Below are 24315 nucleotides of genomic sequence, written 5' to 3' on the forward strand. Positions count from 1 at the left end.
GAGGGTCGGGGGGCGTCCAGGGCCCAGGCTTCCTGGGCGGCTGGGAACGGGCCTCGCGGCGGAGCGCCCCCTTTTCTCAAGGAGGCCGGAGAGAGCCCCTCCCCGCACGGCCGCCGGCCCCGCTCCCCGGGCGGGGGGCCCACGAGGGCTAAACACTTCAGGCGAGTTCCCCGCAGGGAAACTCCAAATCCGTCCAAATAGCGAAACAAAGCGGGGGCCCCTGGGCGCCGGCACCTCGGGGAGAAGCGACCGCGACTGGGGGAACTTCCTAAGGTACCACAGACAGTGGGCGCGCTCGAGCTAAGTGCAGTTTATCTCTGGGCGGCTCAGTAAACTGGTCACGGAATCCCGAGGGTGGAGGGACTACGCTTTAAGCAGTTAGGGCAGCGGGAGACATTTACCTTGTGGTAGAGTGAAAGGTGAGCGCCTCGAGGCGGCACACTCCACAGTTCCTCACAGAAAGTTACGTCACGCTCAACAAAACGCCCGCTTTCCCGCCTCGGCTCGGCGCCGGCCTGGAAGCTGCCGGGGCTCAGACTGGGCCCGAGGCGGAAGGGCGGCGGCGAGGCGAGCTAACTCGCGAGGCCGCGCTGGGGTCCTACAGCCCAGACCGCGGCTCTGGCCCAGCCGGCCGCCAACCCCGCGGGCGCTAGACGTGCGGCTCTCGGAGTCCCGCCCCGGGGAGAACCTGGACGCGGAGGGGCGGAGCCAGGAAGACGCCCCGCCCCCTCTGGCCCGGCCCCGCCCCGCCGGACGGTTGGATTAATGACTCTCCCGAGGCGGACGGGCTGCTCGGAGAGGACCGAGTCCCCTGCACGGCACCTCAGGTTCCTGCGGACGTCAGCGGGTCCTTCTGCGGTCATCCCACGCCGAGCTTGGCCAGCACGCACGCCTCGCCTCGCAGGAGCCCGCACAAAAGACGCGTCCGGCCCGGGCTGGAAGCAGCCGTAGCCTTCGGCTGGACGAGGATGGAGTGACCGGCGCGGTCCTGGCCACGCAGACCCAGCTCGACGCTCCTCGCCTGCTCTCGCAGCGGAGCCGAACCTCGTACGGCCGCTCCAGGAAAGGTGAGGGCCCCTGTCCGACCCCCGCCGCGCTGCTCCCGGGCTTGGAGGGGTAGGGGGTGCCTTAGTCCCGGGAGAGGCCACCGGTCCCCCGCTTCTCCGGCGGAAACTGCCCTGAGCTCCTGCCGTCGCCCCTGAGATCCCCGGGCCTCGGGAGCGAATGGTGCGAGGGCGGCCGGCGTGGGCACGGCTGGCCCTGACGAGGCAGGGCTTCCCGCCGCGCTCCACGAGTTGACCAGCTTCATCTTTCCTGCTGGACGAGCGGGATAGCGTTCCAGAAGCGCGAACAAGTTCCGAACCGGAGCTGTGGTTCCGAAATCTTTTTCCCCGGTAGCGTAGCCCTTCCGATTAATTTGTCGGCGGAAAGTAAAGCCGGCACCGCGCTCCTCCTCAGCCTTCCAAGCAGCCCAGGAACACTCGGGCCCCACCACTCTCCCCAGACGCCGGGAGGCAAAAGCGCCCCAGTCAAAAGGTGCTCACCTCTGAGATCGCCTGGAGCCATGTCGGACGGCCGGGCCCGGCGCGCAGGGGGAGCGGGAGGGCTGCGCCTCCCCGGGTTAAACTCGACCGGCGCCCCGGCCTCACCGCGTCTTCCGTCCTTTGCAGGGCGCGCGGCGCGGGAAGCCGCTATGGACAGCGGCGGCCCCGCAGGCAGCCACCTGATCGCCAGCAACGAGCCCGCGCCACCGGTAGCCGCCACCCGAGACTCGAGCCAGGGACGGACCGGACCGGGGCCGGCGGGCCCAGGCGGTGGCGCGCGCTCGGGGGGCGGGAGGCCGGCGGCAGCGAACGCGGCGCGGGAGCGCAGCCGCGTGCAGACTCTGCGGCACGCCTTCCTGGAGCTGCAGCGCACGCTGCCGTCGGTGCCGCCGGACACCAAGCTGTCCAAGCTGGACGTGCTGCTACTGGCCACCACCTACATCGCGCACCTCACTCGCAGCCTGCAGGACGACGCCGACGCACCGGTGGACCCCGGACTGGGCGCCCTGCGCGGGGATGGTTACCTACACCCTGTCAAGGTAGGCGGGCAGGGCGCACTGCGGAGCCGGGGCCGGGAGCACGGCACCTTGACCGCGGGGTCTGCCCCTGCCTGGGCAGATACCGCCCAGCTCTCACCCCTCCTTCAGGGTGAGGCGGGGAACAGATCAGGAGAGCGACCTCGGCCCGCGAAGGCACCCGTGGCGAGGTCCCCACTGCACAAGGCTACTCCTTGACGGTTTGCAGGTAAAGGGCTTAAACCCGGGCTGGCTTGGGTAGGGGAGTCTCACGCCCCTTATAGGATGCAACCTACAGGATTCCTTTCCTAGATGAGAAGTTTCTTGCGGGTGCCTGGTGGGGTGCTTGGTTGCACGTCCTGATAATTTTTAGTGTCCGAGTTACATTTATGAGGCTTTGAGGGTTTTTAATTTACATCATTGTTACCATTGTGGTGTTTATCAAATATTTGAAAAGTTTCAGGAATTAAACGGGGTGACGGAAGTATCTGCCCCTAACTAATCCTAGGAAACCAATGTTGAAAATTTTTTGTAAAGCTGGTAAGAACAAAAGGAGACCATTCTGCGTCCCCACACAGTAAATTTTCAGTCCGTTTTAATGAAGGTTAACGATCATGGACTAGACAACCACCAAGAATGTTAGAAAAACTATAATGAGTTTATGTCATTTTCATAATAAGTTGGCATATATGTTGTGTTCTGATTAAATATTCAAATTACATAATGTACAAAATTATCCAAGAGACTCCCTCTTGTATTTTTTACATTACATATAGGTAGAGTGGTCAGGGTTTTTGTTTAATACGGTATATATGATTATGATTCATTACCTATATTGCAGTATTTAAACTCTCATCATCCTTTTCTCCTAGATTTGATTGTTTTCAAATCTTACATTGATCAGGTTTTCTGTTCAAAATGGATCACCTTCCCTATGTTTTCTAAAACTAAATATTCAAATTTTTGATTCCACCATTCTGAAGCATTTTCTCTCTCTCTCTCTCTCTCTCACACACACACACACAAACAAATACAAAATTAGGATTTTGCCTTAAGTATATCAATGTTCAATAAATTATTGAATAATCATTATCGAATTGAGGGTAAAGTACATCCTCTAATATTAACTGAACTTAAAATTCTGTGGTAAGGTTTAACAAAATTTACTTTGCACATTTAACCAACATGATGATAGACTCAAACTAGTTCAAATATTAAGTATAAAAATTTGAAATATCATTTATTCATAATTATGATAGACTATTCCATTCCATTCATGTGTTGTATAACCTCAGCTGGAAAGTTATTCATTATTAATTAAGGGGTTTTGTATTACTATTGATATTAGACGCTACTAATCTATTAATATTAGATTGATGTTTGGTACATTAGATTGCTATTCAAATATATCATTAATATTAGATTTCTTTTGACTTGACATTATACTCTAAGGAAGTTTATTTTAACATTAAGTAGGCTTTAATACAAAAGACATCTGTTAAATGCCTCTTTGTGGGAGAGAGAAATCAGATGAGAAATCCAGTTGTTTTTCACCTTAGTTTCTTGCAGTGCTTTTTTGAATGAGTAATGTTAAAACCATAATTTTCATGTAACAATAAGCTTAACAAGAGTTTTTTTTGCCCTGACTCCCGTACCAAATGTTTTTGTAGTCATATAACTCTTTAAAGAAAAATTAAATCTCATTTGTCCTCTGAATCAATTATTTTTATTTTAAAAGACAATCTTAGGGATAATGAAAGAAAGCCAAAGATTACCTCTTAAAGATGAAAATTTCTGGGCGTACTCTGATGATTTTGCAAATATGTTCCTATAAAAGGGTTTCATCTTCAAGAAATTCATGGAAAAGACTCTGACAAGTACAGGTTTCTGGTAACTGACTGTACTGCTGAACTGAATGAATAAGCATTTTCAGAACTCTAATGAAAAACTGATGAACTCATAAAAGTGCTAACAAAAGATCAAGATGAAAAAAAAAATTAATTACATGGGACTGAGTGAACTGATGAGGATGAGTATAATTTATGTGACTTTCTGTCTGAATTAAAAAAAAAAATCCCACAAGGACTCAGAGGCAAAGAATATACAAATCAATTTTCACTGCAAAGTAAAGGAGCTGTTACAGTGGAGGATTACTGGACTGAATGTCAATATTATGACATAGTATGAGTGTGTTTCATGTTTGGTAATTGCAATCATTGTTGCTTTTGTTGTGGTCATCCATGTACAATGCTTGGTGTCAGTCTATTTATCTCTTGTAAAAATAAAATACAGTGTGTGTGTGTGAAAAAAAAAAAAGATGAAATTGATGATGGTTGAACAAGTGACTAGTCTATTTTAAAATCATTTACTGAGTGCCTGCTTTGTGCAAAGCACTGTTAGGAGAGTGACTACAATTAAGGGTAAGACTCAATCCCTGCCCTAAATGAGCATATAATAGAGACAAAGACAGAAATATAAATAACAGTATTATAAGAGAGAATGTTGTATGTGCCATAAGAGAGGCTATAACCATATGCAGTGGAGGGGCAGAGGAAAGAGATTTTACATACATAATTGAAGCTGCCTGTAACACATTATTTTACAGAGACTACCAAAATGCTTAAATATTAAGTCTATCATTGATTAATCTAATGCCAAAGAAATAAAGATATTCTGATTATTTGTACTTTTTGGTTTACTTAGTTAAAGAGTGTTCCAAAATGACTTTGTTTTTCTGCCTTACAACATAAGGGGGTCTTTACTTTGATCAAAGATCCATTAACAAGTATTTCAAGGCCATAATTTTGAATCATCAGTTCTTATTATCAGTATTGGGGATTTAGCACTTGTTAGCATTATTGGGAATTTACATTATGAGTACCTCAAATGAAATTGGAAGGTTTAAGAGACTGGAATCCCAGGGCATAGCCTAAAACAGCAGTTTTTATCCCTTTGGGATGTGAGCAGTTCTGATCAGCACCAGTGTCTGAAAGGGCAGTGCTTCTCCAAGGGAACAGGGGTATATTTCAGACCCTTACATTGGAAGAAAAGCACAGATGGCTTTATTAATTGCATTACCCCTAGAGAATCATTGTTGATAACACAGATAAACAATAATTTCAAAAAATAAATACAAAGTTTTGTTATTTTGGAGTCATTTAACTCCAAAAACCAGGAATATATTTTTAGTCTTCAGTTTCAGAATCAGTTCTGGTTAATTGTATGAGTCTGCTAGATTGTTCTAAGCTAATGAAACTACATAATTTTAAGTATGACTTATTAGGTAAAGTAGAGGTCAGGATTGTGTTAATCTACACAATGCTAAAACAGACCATTGAGAAGTGAAATGTAAATCAGTCAGCTGGGTTTTTTGGCATGATGCTGACATGCAACCTAACCAATATTGTATTTATATTTTTATTTCTGACTCTTAAAACTATTTATGTGTCTATATTAAATTCATTTGAATAAAATCATTTGAAGACTTTTTGAAAATCCAGGGACACAAACTTATTTAAAAGGGAAGTTTTATTAAGTACATGAAAAATCAGGCAAAAATCCACATATACATTTTTAGGTTTGCTTCATAAATTACTTACATACTAGCAAGGCTGTAAAGAACAGATGCCTTCACTTGTCTCCACTCTTGGTTGCATGATTTAGAGTGATTCTCAATACAGTGGAACCCAGGTAACACAGAGAACTAACAGGGAGCGTTCAGTAGTATTTTTATTTTATTTATACTTAGATGTGTTTAATTCACATTCTCAAATTATTATTATCTACATTTTCAAATGTAGAATTCTCACATTACATTTGAGGTTTGAACATGAGATTTTTATGCTCATGAAAATGTGGCAGGAGTGTAAAAGACTGAAAAGCACTGGTTTATAATATGCCTAAAATTCTGCACTTGAAATTGATGACATATGCCCTACACTATTTGCTACATATGAATATTAGTCAGCTCAGGCTGCAATAATAAAATACCATAGACTAGGTGGATTAAACAACAGAAATTTGTTTTCTCACAGTTCTAGAGGCTGGAAAGTCCAAGATCAAGGTGCTGGCCAATTCACTTCCTAGTGAGAGCTCTCTTCCTGTCTTGCAGCTGGCCGACTTAACTCTTTCTCAAAGGGGAGCTCTCCCCCTTCTAAAAAGGCCACTAACCCTATCATGAGGGACCCACCCTCATGACCTCATCTAACCAAAATTACCTCCCCAAATATCATCACGTTGGGCGTTAGAGCGTCAACAAATGAATTTGGGGGAACACAAACATTCAATCCATAATACCATGACACTGGATTTTTCAGTATAATGCAAGCCTTAAATCTGATCTAACAATGCCAAATCCAAACATATCAAAAAATCCCAGGCTAGTTTCTAAAACACTTCATGTTACCAACTGGTAGCAGGGATCTCAAGAATAGGACCAACATGATATACCCAGAAAGTACAAGAATTCACATCTATGATTTAAAAAAACAAGACCTGAAATGGATTTGCAAAAATAAGTAACACAGTGTCAGTCTTATTACTGTATCGAACATAAAATACAAGTTTGTTTATAGGAAGATTATATAGGAATGGACCAATTAAATTCCAAGTAACAAAGATGTTATATTTAATCTGTGTTAAAGTGTAGATTCCCAGCAGAATAATCTGAATTTAGGACTCTTAAATTCACTTATCCCATCTGGAGAAATAAAAATCACATGCCTACTTATTATTCCTGTGGCTACATTTTACATCTGGAATCCCAGTTTAGGTGACAGTAACTGTATTCGGAAGTATAAGGAAGGCTTATATTATTCCAGATAAGAACTGACTCTACCTTATACTTCTCCAAAGAGGTACATTCTGATTTAAGTGGCCTGGAGTGTGACTTGGCCATCAGTATTTTTTAAAGCTCCCGTGTGATTCTAATATGCAACTTGTGTTGAAAACCCAGAGCTCTTACGGACTTTGGATTGTTAATAATTGTACCTCTGTTTGAGCACTGTGGATCATCTGCGAGGCATTTAAGAACATTTCATGGTGCTGTGTAACCAGCAGTCTGCCCATGAATGTTTGCTGGTGAAAATAGCCTGCTGCTCACAGCAGCATTTACTCTCTGGAGAGTGTGGGACCCCACTGCTGACCTTGAAGAGTTGCACTCTTTTAGTCTAAGGACTTACCTTTGTATTTAAAAAAAACAACAACAAAAAACCACTATTTCTCTGATTAGTATTCCAAGGACCTTAGAACTAAAATTATATGACCCTCCCCTCTTAAAAAAAAAAGTCCAACCTGAAAGTACTACCTATGTAGTATATTTTTTCATCATCATGCCTGTTTGGAAATTAATTGTATTGTTTGAGAGGCTGTCCATTTTAAAGGTAAATTTAGAAAAGACACAATCAGAATACAAATGCGATGATTACTGAAAGGTTAGAGCTGTGTGATGCCAGTACAAGCAGACATTTAATCTGGATGTTCTAGCTATATAACACCAAACATTCTAATATGTGCAACTTCAAGATATTGCTTTTAGCTAGATAAAATGTTTAGATAGTTGAATTAGTCACTTTTCATTGTAGTCCTTTGACAAATGTAGATGCATAATACTTAACACATATAACTTTTTTTTTTTAGTATTTTTTAAAATTTTTATTTATTTTCGGCTGCGTTGGGTCTTTGTTGCTGCGCGCGGGCTTTCTCTAGTTGCGGCAAGCGGGGGCTACTCTTCGTTGCGGTGCGCGGGCTTCTCATTGTGGTGGCTTCTCTTGTTGCGGAGCACGGGCTCTAGGCGCACAGGCTTCAGTAGTTGTGGCACACAGGCTCAGTAGCTGTGGCTCACGGGCTCCAGAGCGCAGACTCAGTAGTTGTGGCGCACGGGCTTCGTTGCTCCGTGGCATGTTGGATCTTCATGGCCAGGGATGAACCCGTGTCCCCTGCATTGGCAGGTGGATTCTTAACCACTGTGCCACCAGGGAAGTCCTACATATAACTTTTTAAAATATTTTTAAAGTCAGGGATCTTGTTTTAGGCTTAATTTTGTTTTAGGTTTAGTTTAACATTAAAACATTGTGGGTAGGGGCTTCCCTGGTGGCGCAGTGGTTGAGAATCTGCCTGCCAATGCGGGGGACACGGGTTCGAGCCCTGGTCTGGGAAGATCCCACATGCCGCGGAGCAACTGGGCCCGTGAGCCACAACTACTGAGCCTGCGCGTCTGGAGCCTGTGCTCCGCAACAAGAGAGGCCGCGACAGTGAGAGGCCCGCGCACCGCGATGAAGAGTGGCCCCTGCTCGCCGCAACTGGAGAAAGCCCTCGCACAGAAACGAAGACCCAACACAGCCAAAAATAAATTAATTAATTAATTTAAAAAAAAAAAAAAAAAACATTGTGGGTAGATATATTTTCCTACATTTAAATATATTCATTGGCCATGATTTTTTGCAGTTCTGGTCCACATGCACACGTATTATTTCATATAATTATAATCAAAGTCTGGGTATGTTTTGACTTTTATTATTAGCATTAATAATTTTATTATTAGCATTATTTACTTTTATTATTAACATTTTTTCGTGTCATCACTCAGACTTCATTATTACCATTGTTACTAGCTACATGATATTGCATTTGCATTGAGGTATTTGGAATTTTTAATATTATTTATTACACACTATATCTGTCACAGATACTAACTTTTGGATTCTTGTTTAAATATTCTTTTTCAGAAATGGCCCATGCGATCAAGACTGTACATTGGTGCTACTGGTCAGTTTCTGAAGCATTCTGTCTCTGGAGAAAAAATAAATCATGACAATATTCCAACAGACTCACAGCCTTAGGCTCTCCCCTGAGGGGGGCTGGTAGAAAGTGATGTCGTTGTTTTTAAATGATATGAAATAACTCTATATTTATTACATCAGATCTAACAAACATCATTTCTGAAAGTTTACATGTGAATCCATAGTTGGATGTTCAGATTTATCTAATCTAAATAAATGTGGAATGAAATAATCAGTCTGGTAAATAATGTAATAACAATAATGTAAAACACACAGCTTATCTATTCAGTGTGAGTCACTACTATATAGTGCAGGAGAAACTAATGGAAAAAAAGAAAGAGACATAGGAAAGCAAAGAATTGTGTATATATCCAAAGAATACACACATTTTCTGTAGTATATCTATTACAAACCGAAAAGCTAATATCTTCCTGGTTTAAAAAAAATAAAAGCTGGGTTTGTAAAACACCAGTCTTTCATTTTTGTGAAAACCAGTCTGTGCTTAATATTGGTCTAAGAAGCCGTTCCACTTTGAAGGTCTGAGATCATTTATTCAGTTTTAGCTGAATATGTGTGAAAAGACTGTTGAGATAATATGACAATGCAGCAACTTCTACAACTATTTTTCCCTCTTAGAAAACTTGTTTGGAGTATTAGAAATGGTTTGCTTCCTAGGACAGGCTTGGCCACCTTCCTAGAGGATTATTAAATATCTTATTATGTTTCCAAATTGTGGAAGGCAGTGGGAAACCCTGCAGCCCTGTGTGAACAGCAGATGGGTGTCACTGGGCAGCAGGGTTTGTCACCCTCCCCCCTGGTCACTCCATATCCACCCCACTCTCTTTCAGGTCCTGCACTAGGTGAACAGGTGCAGCTGTAGCCCCGTAGAGAGGGTGGCACATTCAGGCCTGTCAGGGGCCTCCAGCGAACCCCCGTGACCTTCACAGTCACAGCTTTGGCCAGGTCCCTTCTCCCCTTGTCAGCTGCTGTTCACAATCTACCTACTTGGCCCTTATGAAATGGGAGAAATCCTGTCTGATTTGGGAATTCTGGCGCTGATCTGCACCTTGAGGGGGTCTGAGGACACAGAGTGACCATCCTGTGATACAGGATGCCCTGATTTGGACCTACAAGCAAGGAAAGCCCTCTGCTATGGGCCTCTCCCACTGCCCTGCACATGAAGTGCCCAGGGAGCAGCTGTTCTGCCTGACTGAACCAGTGCTTTCAGTTTCACCAAGAGCTTGGGGGTCCTAGCTATGAAGTGGAGACATTTGTCAGGGAACACAACTGAATCTCAGAACAACAGGGTGCAACAGAGACACCTGGAAAAAAAAAATCATCAGTCTCTTTTGTCCTGTCTTTGCTGATTTAGATTCCCTTTTAATCTCCCTTTCTTGTTTTCCTCCTCACTCTTTACTAGTCCACTGTCCAGGTGTAAAGTTCATTCATTTCTTGATAACCCCCAGTTTTAAAGTTGCTGGGTTTCATCCAAGATTATTAAATAGAAATGTGTATGAATGGACTTGGTTGAATTAAGATAGCAGCTGAACCACCATTTCATTTTCTCCTCCATTTAACTCCAGCTTTTGGCAGTGAAATGAAGTAAAAGACTATTTGAAGGCAAAAACTATCATTCAGTTGATTCAAGGATGATCATGTTTTGACTCATGTCTTATAGTTAGTTTGTAATTTTTATTATTTTAATGTGAATATACTCCTTGTAATGTGACCAAAGCATGTCTTTAAAAGAAAAGGCATACAATAAAAGCTGTCTACATATTAATATGTAGCAAAAATGTTTGTATATTTAAATATTTGTGAGTATATTTACCCACTCATATACCACTGAAAGGAATAAAAAGTAAAATGAAATGGATTCAGCCATTCACTATCATAAATTATTGGAATAAGAAGTGCTAAGAATAATCTTTTACCTTAAGGTATGAAATCAGAACTTCTTTAAAGTTACCTGGAACTGAACTGTAAACACTAAATGTGATAGCAAGAATTTCAGAAAAAAATGGTTTTATCGCTAATAATCTATTTGGTTTTAGTTGTTAAAGCATTTAACTGGGGAAAAATTATGACTATTGTTGAATTATCAGACTTTTCTAAATCCTCCTGTTAAATCGTGAGTCATTGTCTTAAACAATATTACTTTTTATTTCTTCTTGTCCAGTTACAAATGTTTTAATGCCAAAGAACTATATTTCTGTCATAGGTTTTCATAACATTTTATTAAATTGCTAAATATGCTAACAGCTTTTGGTAGGTTGGGAAATCTGAGGTGAAATTGCATATTTTCACCCAAAGTTTCAATGGAGCATGCTGTTTTAATTAATGGTGCATGGTCAAGATAAAGGATAAGATAAAATAAAGCACTAATTTGAAAAGTAATTTAGTCTGCTAAATTTACATCTGTCTCTATCGTCATTTAACAAATAATGAAGGTACACTTGAAAATCTTTCTAGAAGATAGATACCTACTTGGTATTAGCTTCTTCACCATGCTGTCCTTAGTGGAGTATATATAATAGGGTGGGGAGGGGGGTATATCTGGATCACAGTATTATCCCATAATCTGCAAGGGAAGTTCTCACTTAAATTTCTGTCAGTTCATTCACCTCTCTCAGTAACAGTCACAAAAAAAATTTACAATTCCTCTATAGTGATAATTTGGGGGGATAAGGAAGTACCTTTTTAGAAGCAGAACCAGTTCCAACAGACTTTAAAATATTGTTTATTTTCCTGGTTGTAAAAATACTTGTAGTGCAGTTTATTGTATGTCAGTTATATATCAGTAAAGCTACATTAAAAAACTCCAAATAGAACTACCATATGACCCAGCAATCCCACTACTGGGCATATACCCTGAGAAAACCATAATTCAAAAAGATACATGTACCACAATGTTCATTGCAGCACTATTTACAATAGCCAGGACATGGAAGCGACCTAAATGTCCATCAACAGATGAATGGATAAAGAAAATGTGGCACATATATACAATGGAATATTACTCAGCCATACAAAGGAACAAAATTGAGTCATTTGTAGTGAGGTGGGTGGACCTAGAGTCTGTCATACAGAGTGAAGTAAGTCAGAAAGAGAAAAATACCGTATGCTAATGCATATATATGGGATTTTAAAAAGCAGTACTGATGAACCTAGTGGCAGGGCAGGAACAGAGACACAGATGTAGAGACCGGACTTGAGGGCACGGGTGGAGGGGACGGGGAAGCTGGGACAAAGTGAGAGAGTGGCATGGACATATACACACTACCAAATGTAAAATGGATGGCTAGTGGGAAGCTGCTGCATAGCACAGGGAGATCAGCTCGGTGCTTTGTGACCACCTAGAGGGGTGGGATGGGGAGGGTGGGAGGGAGAGGCAAGAGGGAGGGGATATGGGGGTATATGCGTACGTATGGCTGATTCACTTTGTTATACAGCAGAAACTAACACAACATCGTGAAGCATTTATACTCCAATAAAGACGTGAAATAAATAAATAAATAAAAATGGAAAAAAAAAGTATATACGTACCTGTTTTAAAAAACAAACTTAATAACAAAAAGAAATGAAGTGGAAAGTAAAAGTACCACAGTGGAGGTGGGTGTTTGGGATAGAGCAAAGGTGAGGATATCTGTTTCACACATTACTTGGTGATAAAAAAATACTGGTTTTACATTTTGATAAGGGTTTTTTGACCCAACTACTTCAATCTGCAGAGTTACAGATATCCTAAACAGTAATTTTCTTATCTATTCATGGAGATTTTATTTAAACTTAGAAGAAGCTGTACGAAATAAATAAATAAATGCTGATTGTCCTCACTGAAATGCACAGTATTTTAGTTGAAATTTCTTTTTAGGCTAAATTATTCCATAATTTATCCTTCTTTCAAAAGACCTCATTTTATATTCACAAAAGCAACTAACCAGTTATTATCAAAGAGAAATTATTCAAGCTCTAGTAAGATCTCTTTTTTGGTTTGGTTTGTTTGTTTGTTTGTTTAGGGGGGAGGGGGAGAGGTATAGAGTTAATTCTATATATATTTTCCAGCAGTATTTAATCTTCTTCTTTAGTCCTCGGTGTGTCAATAGTGCCATTCTGAGGAAATAATCCAATACAGACAAAACATCTCCACCGTGGCCAACATAATTCCCTTAGAAATCAACACATGAATTGTATTTGGCATCTTTTAAGACAAATTGCTTCCTGGCTTTATATAAAGTTGTATTCTTAGCTGGCAGGGAGAAGAAATGATAAGTCAAACAGATTGCTTCTGATCCAAATTCATGTATTAGATACCTTATTTTGAGAGAGGGGTTTAATCTAAATGCTCTTTCCCAACTCTGTATAGCTTATTGCAAATTTTATCAATCATGTAATTTATTTGAAAACCTATGAACTTCAACTCTTCCAGCACTGGCAGATTCTGTCTTAATCTGATGACAAACTCTTTTTTTTTTTTAATCATTGATGCATGATGTGATATCTACAGTTTCCCAGATGACTTACCACTAGTAGTGTACTATTGCTGTCTTTCTCCATGGTACACACTTTTGATTTTTTAGTTTTGTTTTTCTTGTTATTGTAACCAAAAATATACAAAAGCTAAGATTCCAAATGTTTGAAAGGAGCACTAGGGGAATAGTATAAAATTGTATATCTCAAAGAAGATTAATATGTACTTTTATTTTGTTACATACTGGTAGCTCGTGGTCTTATACATGACTGTTTTACTGAAAAAAATAAATGCCCCTTAAATCCTATAGATTTGCTTCCTATAAACTTTGAGTACAGCACAGATGGTACTGCAGCACAGTTGGGAATGAGGGACATTAAATATTCTTGCCCGACTACATAAACCCGGGAAAGGCTTCCCTTCCTATGTTTACACAAGTCTTAGTTTCAACTCATAAGAGAAACCAGCTCAGTGAAATATACCTCAATCACTCAAACTCTTTCATTATAAATTATACCATAGCATTTAGCTGTCAGAAGCTTTTAAATTATAAACTGAAGAATAATCTTAACTATTAGGCTTAAAGATTATGTCAATAGTCATTTCCTGTGCACATGAATGTTACTGAAGAAACACGCATTCCTGCCCTCTCAGGACCAAGAACTATGTCCATGGGGAGGTCTGGGGATGGACTTAAATCACTTGTCTCTGTTTTTATGGCCATTGAAAACTGGGGGCCATCTAAAACAATGTGAGGTCTAAATAAGAACTGATTTTAAACCTTATTTTCAAATACGTTCTGAAATCACTCAATTAAAAAACTTTAAATGTGTGCTATTATAAGGCATCGTAATAATTTACATAGATGGGTATATCATGTGGGTCAAATTTTTTAAATTAAGTTATATAATTTTTAAAGGCCCATGCAAGATTATCTCTACACTGTGTGTAGCACATCTGCACCTCTTGCTGACTGTAAGCCCCTAGACCAGAGTCCTCTTGAAATGTGGGCAATAAACAAGTGAAAAAAAGTGGGGTTAATGGCAGAGAAGGAGAGTCAAGGGAGGGAAGAAAGGTGGGAAGCAGGAAGCTATTTCCATATCCTCCTTTCAGAAGGAGGAGGCCTGTTCCACCCGTGTCCAATCAGGCTACAAGTGTGATGGTCTGGGACATACAGGAGAGACTGCCTTGGAAAAGAGACCTGACTTCAGGCCAAGACCAATCGCTCACTGTGATAAGCACTAGGCTTAGTGTTTGCCCTCAATAAACTTCCCTTGTCTTATCTCTTTCTTCCCCTAGGCTCACAAAGTTGATGTGAAATAATAGCTAAGAAAATACATGTCGGCAGCTCAAAGCAAGACAGGTTTGTCTTCTCTGGCTGGGTGGATGTTAGAAGAAGGTTAAAGATGGCAAGGTGAAGCGTGACACAAAAACACAAGAAGCCATAAAGGAAAAGCTGGGTAATTTTGACTATAATAAAATAAATTCATAAAACAAAAGAAAAAACCATAAACAAGGTGAAAAGACAAAAAAACAAACAATAAAAAACCCTAGAGAAAAAAGTCACAACAGATGATAGTCACAGTAGTAATTTCCTTTATATAAAAGCAGCTCTCAGGGCTTCCCTGGTGGCACAGTGGTTGAAAGTCTGCCTGCCGATGCAGGGGACACGGGTTCGAGCCCTGGTCTGGGAAGATCCCACATGCCGCGGAGCAACTAGGCCCGTGTGCCACAACTGCTGAGCCTGCGCGTCTGGAGCCTGTGCTCCACAACAAGAGAGGCCGCGACGGTGAGAGGCCCGTGCACCGCGATGAAGAGTGGCCCCCGCTTGCCACAACTAGAGAAGGCCCTTGCACAGCAACGAAGACCCAACACAGCCAAAAATAAATAAATAAATAAATAAAAATTAAAAAAAAAAAAAAAAGCAGCTCTCAGAATTTAAAAAGACCAGCAACTCAGTAGAAAATTCCACAAATGATATGAGTAGGCGGTTCATAACAAGAAATCAAACAGCTAATATCTTTATGAAAAGACACACAACTCACCTATGGTAAGAAATATAAATTTAAAAAGCAATGAAATAACATATTTCACCTATCAGAATGATACAAACTGTCCAGTTATAAATAAGTCCTGGGGATGTAATAGAGAGCATGGTAAATATAGTTAACAAGACTGTATTGTGTATTTGAAAGTCGCTAAGAGAGTAGATCTTAAAAGTTCTCATCGCAAGAAACAATATATAACTATGTGAGGTGATGGATGTTCACTAAACCTGTGGGGATCATCTTGATATACATCAAATCATTATGTTGTACCCCTTAAACTTATACAGTGTTATATGCCAATTATATCTCAATAAAACTGTTGGGGGAAATGGGTAAGTGATGATAATTTTTCTGGCAAACTAGAGTTAACTTGTTTTAACCATAATGCTTGAGCATGTATGTTTTTAATGAAAATTAATCTTTGTAATTTTTATCCTCCTGCCTTTTTTTCCCTTTAATATTAAATGGAGAAATGTGAAATAAAAGAATGACACAAAGGTAAAATACCCATTTTTGGTGAGGGTGGGGAAATGAGGATTATAGCACTGCTGGAGTATACAAGCTTTTTAAATACAATTTTGCAGTATCTCTCAATATTTTATGTGTACACGTTCTGACTTAGCAATTCCACATTGAAGAATTTCACTAATAATATATGTACATTCACAAAAGTCTGTGAGAATAATTATTGCAGGTATTCATCACCTTTCACCCACACTCTGTAAACTTAGAAGTTTTCCCTGCCTTCTGTATTGGCTGCACCCAAGTAACCTATCAAAAATGCAAACCTGAAGATGTAATGTATTTACTTGTGCAAAACCATTCAATGGCTCCCCATCATGTAAGAGCAGGTCTAAACCTTTAACTTGGCTTATGAAACCCCTACCTATATCACTGCCCACTGTTCTCCACCACTGCCTATTTATACTTTAAGTTGTAGTAAACACACACACACACACACACACACACACACACACAGAGCTATTTCATGCTTCAGTGCTTTTGTTCATCAATCATCAGTTGGTCCACAAATATTTTCTTAATACTATGGCAGGCATTGTTCATTGCTTACTATATCAGTTAGGAATTGCATTCAGCTGCTAACAAGGAAGACCGAACCATACTGGCTTAAATAAATTAGGACTTTATTCTCTCATGTAAAAAAAATCCACAAGTAGGCAGTCCAGGGCTGGTAAGATGGCTTCGTAAAGATATCAGGGGCCGGGGCTTCCCTGGTGGCGCAGTGGTTGAGAATCTGCCTGCCAATGCAGGGGACACGGGTTCGAGCCCTGGTCTGGGAAGATCCCACATGCCACGGAGCAACTGGGCCCGTGAGCCACAATTACTGAGCCTGCGCGTCTGGAGCCTGTGCTCCGCAACAAGAGAGTCCGCGATGGTGAGAGGCCCGCGCACCGCGATGAAGAGTGGCCCCCGCTTGCCACAACTAGAGAAAGCCCTCGCACAGAAACGAAGACCCAACACAGCCATAAATAAATAAATAAATATTAAAAAAAAAAAATGTTTAAAAAAAAAAAAAAAAAAGATATCAGGGGCCAAGGCTTCTACTTATTTCTCCTTTGCCAGAAGTGGGTCACAAGGTCACCCCCAGTTATAAGGAAGGAATATCAGTTTGGGTTTGGTGGCGGTATCTGCTCTAGCTAGTTTAAAAGGAAAGGGGTGTCTTACAAGGTATTAGTGACTTACAGAATCATTGGGATGAAACAAACTCGGGCTGGATTTACAGGAACAATTTCCTAAGTCATTCCATGGAACTGGGCTGCCAAAGCAGTTAATCTTCTGCCATGACCTGGACTCTGCCATCCCAGTGGAAGCTGCCCCTGCAGTGACTGACTCCAGAAACATGCGGCCTTTGCTGCATAAATGCCAGCACAACGGATGCCTCGCAGCCTGCTTTTCTCCTCTCATAACTCAAGTTAGAACTCAGATTTTTGCACAGATGCATTTGATTGGCAGGACCTAATTCACATCCATAATCCAAGCTGCAAAAGAGTTTTGGAATACTATATAATACTTAGCTTTTCATCCTCTGAAGTACAGAAACGCAGATAAAAGGAGGCTGGAGTAAGTACTGAGTGAGCCAGTTCTCAGCATCTACCACAGGAGGCAGGGGAAGCAGGCAAACAGATTGAAATAATAGGCTGAGACCAAGGACTGGGCACGTAACACAAACAAAATCAGGGTTCCATTATCAGGGAAGAAGGCTGGCGATGGCTACGGGATGGCAATAAGGGTACCTGACACAGTCTTAAGAAATCAAGGAAGCCTTCCTGAGAAGGCAAAGAGGGACAAGAAGAGCAGTCTAGGCATAGGAAAAACCAGGTGAGAAGAACATGCTGCTTTGAAAGAAAGTGCCTGGGGAAGAAGGATGGATACTTCACATATATTATCTCATTTAATCCTCACAACAATCCTAGGAATAAGTTATATTATTCCCAATTTTCAAATCAAGGAGGACCTTGAAAGGTACATTAAAGGATCTGGATTTAAGGGTAGCCAGAAATCTTGCATAGAAATGCAGAGGTATTGGGTACCAAGGAGCTATTCCTAAACAGAGAGAAGAGTACAGAGTTCCAAACAACATAAAACACCATAACTATAACTAAAAAATAAAACAGACTGAGGAAAGTTATTTGCAATGCATGTAACTGTTAATCGACAAAAGATTAGTATCCAGAATATAGAAAGAAATCCCATAAATCAATTTTTTTAATTACAGATACTTCAATAAAAAATCGGGCAAAGCTCTGAAGGCTATGATTTACAGAAGAGAAAACACAAATGATTAAAAACATGAAAAAAATTTAAGAGAAAAGCAAAACATTCATAAAGTTATCTTTTCAACCTTATAGCAAATGCAAATTAAAATAACAGTAAATGCCATTTGATATTTATCATATTGACAAAAATGTTTAAATTCTGAGAAGAGCAAGTTTTGACAAGGAAGTAGAGCAACTACTTGGAAAGCAATTGACTACATTATGTATGAAGATGCATGTATCCTTCAACCCAGCAATTCAGCTTCTAGGGACAAAGGTGTCCTGGGAAAGCTAATTGTTAATTATTCAAGCATTCAGGTATCTTGTGAACTAGTTGTTAGTAGCTTGAAATCGCCAAGATGTATTAATAGCGTGGATATCTGCAAATGCTACAAATCAGGGTTTTGTTTTAGGGGGTTTGGGGGTTTGTTTGTTGTTGTTTTTTTTGGAGATCCTGTTCACCAAAATACCACCGGACATAGAGAAATTCATGCATAAATACAAGGAGACGTCGTAGAAAAAACATTCAGAATCTACGCTGTGTTTAATTTTAACGGGGTGTTAATTTCAGGACATAATTTGTATTAGATCATCACTGAGGTAAAATAACATCATACTTTAACCTTAGTTTGAATTTTTCAATTACTTCCACATTCTCAACTCTCTATGTAATCATTCTTAAATAATTTTTTTGAACAGTAATAAAAGTGTATTATTTCACATAACAAGAAGATGGAGTGGCTCCCTGGCTGCTTAACTTGGTGACTATTCGATGTCTTTAAGTTGCTTGGTTCCTTTCCTTCCCACTTTGCCATCAACAGAAGCTCCCCTCATTTAACAAGAGGGCTGCAGCGATGCCAGGAATTCTTTCACCGTTGATCGATGATGATCATATCTAGGGGAAGAAGAGCTGTTTCTTCCCACAGGTGCCTTTTCATCAAAGAAGAAAACTCCCTGAAGTTCCCTAGCAGACTTCCCCTCAGGTCCCTTTGGTCAGCTTGAATAATTTTAATAACATTCCATTACATTCAGAATTTGTCATAGGGTTTAAGTAGTTGTTTGCAAGGCTTACTTGTAACATAAAAGTTAAATTTTTAAACAGAAAAGGAAAACCCTAGAGTCTCACATTGACAATTAAAGCCACTCATTATTTTAGATCCGGGCAGAAATCGTAAGTAATTTAGGTAATTTTCACCGAAATTATCTCGGTAAAGTTCATGTACTTCAAGTGTTTAAGAATCAACTTTCATTCAGATCAGTGCCCTATATTCTGACAACTTAATGTATTTTTCACAGATTTAGAACTTTAACCTTGACGAGAGGTATAAATGCTATGATTATCTTAATGTCAATATTATGTTTAAAAATAATCTTGCCTGAGGTAAAAGGATCATATATATGAAAGTCATGCATTTATGACTAGGGTCATTTACATTTCTCTTGCTTAACTCTATTTTGACATGCTTACCATTGAGCAAGAGAAAGCACAAGCATATGGTTATTATAGCCAACTTCCTTCCAGTTCCAACCTCATTTTTTGCTGCAAACATCTAGGGGAACCAGGAGGTTCTCCAAGTCATTCACTAATATGAAAAAGACTGAAGGCCAAATGTATTAATTTACTAATGAGATTTACATGTGTAAGTGCAGACTATAGATTCTGACAGCTTGTAAGGAAATAATATCCTATATGCCCTGAATCCACACATATGTCTATCTACGAAATGTAAACTTTCTAAGATAATCCAAGTTATACTATCAAAAAATAGCTATTTTTTTAAAAGTTACTTTTGATAGGGACTTCCCTGGCAGTCCAGTGGTTAAGATTCCGCGCTTCCACTGCAGGGGGCACGGGTTCAATCCCTGGTCAGGGAACTAAGATCCTGCATGCTGCATGGCGTGGCCAAAAAAAAAAGTTACTTTTGATAAACCACTATATCATATTTAAACCATGACACTTTTCCCTTGAAGTGGTTTTAGTTGTATTTGCAACTGGCAGCGTTAACTCACTTCAGCAACTTGGAGACCAGCAACCCCCAAGGATGTGCCCCTTGCTGGAGAATACCACACACTTGTTATGATGCCAGTCAGGGAATGATGGCTGAAGGGGCAAATCTTAGAAATGGTATATTTTTGAAGTCAGAAAAGAAAATGTGCTACTTTAATAATTTTTCAACTTGATTTAATTATAAAATTGCATACACATAGTAAAAATCCAAACAGTAGAGAATGGTATACAATAAAAAATTAAAATATCACTTTCCCCACAAGCCCCAAGTTTCACTCCCTAGAGGCATGCACTGTAAAGTTTCTTCTGTTACCTCTCAAAAATATTTTATGTATAGTCATATAAATGCATGTTCTTTTTATTTAACCAAAAATGGGATTTTACTAAATACCTTCTGCATCTAGCTTTTAAAATTTAATATACCTTGAAAAAAATTTCCAAATCAGCACATACTCATTTATTTATGCATTCAAGGGATATTTATTAAGTATTAGGTACTAGGAATAAAAAGGTAAGCAAAACAGATAAGGTCTTCCCTCTCACAGAATGTATATTCCAGTGAGGGCAGCAAAAGTATATGTTTTTTTTTAGAGTATAATTACAGATTATGAAGGAAACAAAAAGGGGGATGTTTTATAGTAGACCCACTTTAGATAGGTGGGGCAAGTGTGGCCTCACTGAGAAGCTGACATAGAAGCTGAGATCAAAGAAAATATTAGTCACTCAGAAAACTGGGACAAGAGAATTCTAGGCAGGAGCAAAGGCCTTGAGATGTGAAAATTGTTTGGCATGTTCCAAAAACTAAGCGTAGGCCAAGGTGACTGGTGTGTAGCAAGAGAGGGGAAGCAAGAGATGTGGTAAGCCATGTGAAAGGCGTGGATCTTTTTTCTCTTTTTAAAATATTTTGTATTTAATTTTATTGTGGTAAAGTATACATAACATAAATTTATCATTTTAACAATTTTTAAGTGTACAATACAGTGGCATTAAGTATACTCACAATTCAGTCACAAACCATCAGCACTATCCATTTCCAGAACTTTTTCATCATTCCAAACAGAAATTCTGTACCCATTAAACAGCAACTCCCCATCCACTCTTCACCCCAGCCTCTGGTAACTCCTGTTTCACTTTCAATCTCTTTGAATTTGCTTATTCTAAGTACCTCATGTAAGTGTAACCATACAATATTTGAATTTGCTTATTCTAAGTACCTCATATAAGTGTAACCATACAATATTTGTCTTTTTTTGTCTGGCTTATTTCACTTAGCATAATGTCTTCAAGGTTCATCCATCTTATAGCATATATCAGAGTTTCCTTCCTTTTTAAGGCTGAATAATACTCCATTATATGTATGTACCATATTTTGTTTATCCATTCGTCCATTGATGGCATTTGGGTTGTTTCTACCTTTCGGCAATTGTGAATAATGCTGCTATGAACACTGTTGTACAAGTATTTGAGTCTCTGCTTTCTATTTTTTAGGTCTATACCCTGAAGTTTTCCACAGTGGCTGCACCACTTTACATTCTCACCAGCAATGGTGCATGGGTTCCAATTTCTCCACATCCTCATTAACACTTGTTATCTTGCTATTGTTTTTCAAATAATAGTCATCCTAATGGGTGTGAAGTGGTATCTCACTTTTTGAGATTAGTTTTGATTTACATTTTCTTAATGGTTAGTTACATGGCGCATCCGTTTCATGTGCTTATTGGCCATTTGTATATCTTCTTTGGAGAAATGTCTATTCATGTCCTTTGTCCATTTTTGAACTGGGTTAAATTTGTTGTTGCTGTTGAGTTGTAGGAGTTCTTCATATATTCTGGATATTAATCCCTTATCAGATATATGCTTTGCAAATATTTTTTTCCATTCTGTGGATTGTCTTTGACAATCTCTTGATAGCGTCTTTGGATACACAAAAATTTTTAATCTTGGTGAAGTCCAATTTATTTTTTTCTTTTGTGGCCTGTGCTTTTGTGTCATTTCCAAGAAATTATTGACAAATCAGTAATAGTGGCTCCCACACCTGCCCACCCAGCAAAGGCCTGGTGAAGGTGGCTGCCCACGTTGAAAATTAGGTGGTGGAAGTAATATCCGTCCAGGAGTCTGTGATGGCCAGCTGAGGCCTAAGCCACCACTTAACAGAAAAAACAGTGCCTCCTTGGGGCCCCAAAGAATTTTTTCCCCCCTACTCTTGGCCTTCTTGGATATGACATCCTACCTTCACTCCATCCCTTGTGTACTAAGTAAACATTGGCCATGTCCTGCTTGGCTGGCATGATGGTAAGGCCCATCTGCTTTTCTTTGAGGTCTGGTTCACTCACAACTTGATCACCTAATCACATATGTTCTTTCTTTCTAAACTTCCATAATTATTTTTCTAAAATGAAAACGCTAATCATGTGCTTTTAATAATTTTTTAAGGCTAAAACTTACACCATGACCCATCATATGCTTCACAATTAGGCCCTGCACACTATGTCACACTCCAGCCCCACGAAGGGGTTCAGAGGAAAGTTCAGTGCTAATGATATTGGCGGTCTTTTTCAAACAAAGAATTTTAAGCCCCTGTAAAGCAGTCAACAAAAACTTTATATAAATGTTACCAACCCGGGCTCTTGGACTCTTTAATCAATAGATATTGATAAGGGTCCAGATGAGAATTTCAGGCAAGGCTTCACTGGGGCTTGTGCTACAGCACAAGGGAGCGAAAGAAGTACAGGTGCCCTTACTCGCTCCCAGAGAGGAGCTGCTTGGGAGCTTAAACGCGATAACAAGCGGGGAGGGTCTGTGGGTTGGTCAGGAGGCGTGGCTTGGGTGGTCTGCCCACCCCCTTGGTGGTGCCCTGTGCAGGGATCATGCTTTTTGCTCCCAGCACCTCAGAAGTGGCAGTTGGTTTGTGGCCAATTTGTATCTTATTACTCATAATTGCCCCAACTGCACATGTATGCAGTTATTTTTAGTCCCTTATAGTTTCTTTCAGGTGCAAGCACTGGGTTAAAGGGTCCCAGGTCCCAGCCTATCACATAAAGTGAGTATAATCACAATTTGTTTTGCTAGGTTTAGATTTTCACACCATGTTTCTTTGAGGCAAATATATTCTGCCCTGGATTTTGTATCAATTTCTTGGATTTTGTTAACCAAGAATTCCAAGAACAGAGACCTGGTTGAAATAAAGAGGCGTTTATTTGGGGTGTGTTAGGACTGCAGCCCCGGGGATACAGCCCCAGGGAGCACTTGAACTGTGTTCTGCCACACTACAAAGTGGCGGAAGCTCGTAAAGGCAGAAAACCATAAGATTACATAAATGGTTTGTCAAGAATTAGGATTGGAGCTGGCAAGAAGTAAGGGTGCTTGCTAAACATGGATTGTTTGGGCGTTGAAATGATTACATAGCTGCCATAGGTAGCGGGTAACCTTTGAGACTACAAAGTTGCAGCTAGCAGCTGCTAGCACATACTGTTTTGAAAACAGCTGGTGGTGTCCTGAGTTTGACACAGTGCAGAAAATTGAAGTTCTCAGTGATGCAGGAACATGTCTGAAACCACACCCAACACTGTCCACCCAGCTCAATTTTGAATGCCTGGAACCATAGTTACTCCATTTTGATTTTTAAATGACTTAAAATATGTCATCAACTTCCAGTTTTCACAGGAGGGATGATGTGTCTTTTACGGATTCAACTGCTTAATTATATGCTTTCATATGTATTCTTTCTGGAAACAAGATCATCAGCCTGGCTCCTCTAGCACTAAGCCTAATGCTATGCAACCAGAACTCAAGATACAGCGATTGCGAGAAACAAGCGTAATAAAACACAAAGCACGAAAACCTACAGCAAATTATAACATGTTCATAAAAACAAGGCAAGTGATTGCTTTATGAATGCTTTTTCTTAACGCTCTACTATTATTATCAATCAAATTAGTAACAATAGCTACTAATATAGAGGAAATGTAACAGCTCCTTTTTTTTTCTAGTAAATAGTTCTTCTGTGTGTGTTAAGGGGTCGATTCCAGATGCCCTTACTCTAAATTGGGGTGTCCAATACCACCACTTTTTAAAGTACTGAACTACCCGAGGGTAGAAGACCAAGCAAATATAACTAGGAATGGGAGACCCTTTCTTTTTAGAGCATTTTCTGCTTGCTTGGATCCATTACAA

The 24315-nt window shown here is 40.4% G+C and overlaps 1 protein-coding gene across 1 annotated transcript; it reads left to right on the plus strand.

The window, feature by feature from the left end:
• Positions 1 to 792: 792 nt before the first annotated feature.
• On the plus strand, positions 793 to 9003 carry TCF24 (transcription factor 24). Its single transcript, XM_036830845.1, has 3 exons — positions 793 to 1067; positions 1671 to 2083; positions 8785 to 9003. Exons 2-3 carry the CDS (start codon positions 1694 to 1696, stop codon positions 8896 to 8898), a joined length of 504 nt encoding a protein of 167 aa, XP_036686740.1. The 5' UTR covers positions 793 to 1067; positions 1671 to 1693; the 3' UTR covers positions 8899 to 9003.
• Positions 9004 to 24315: the final 15312 nt, after the last annotated feature.

Source organism: Balaenoptera musculus, chromosome 17, assembly GCF_009873245.2.
Source record: "Balaenoptera musculus isolate JJ_BM4_2016_0621 chromosome 17, mBalMus1.pri.v3, whole genome shotgun sequence".
Taxonomy (NCBI): domain Eukaryota; kingdom Metazoa; phylum Chordata; class Mammalia; order Artiodactyla; family Balaenopteridae; genus Balaenoptera; species Balaenoptera musculus.

Coding starts and splice junctions, on each gene's coding strand:
- TCF24 (XM_036830845.1), top strand. CDS start 1,694: ATGGACAGCGGCGGCCCCGCAGGCAGCCACCTGATCGCCAGCAACGAG. Junction 2,084..8,784: donor GTTACCTACACCCTGTCAAG/GTAGGCGGGCAG, acceptor ATTCTTTTTCAG/AAATGGCCCATGCGATCAAG.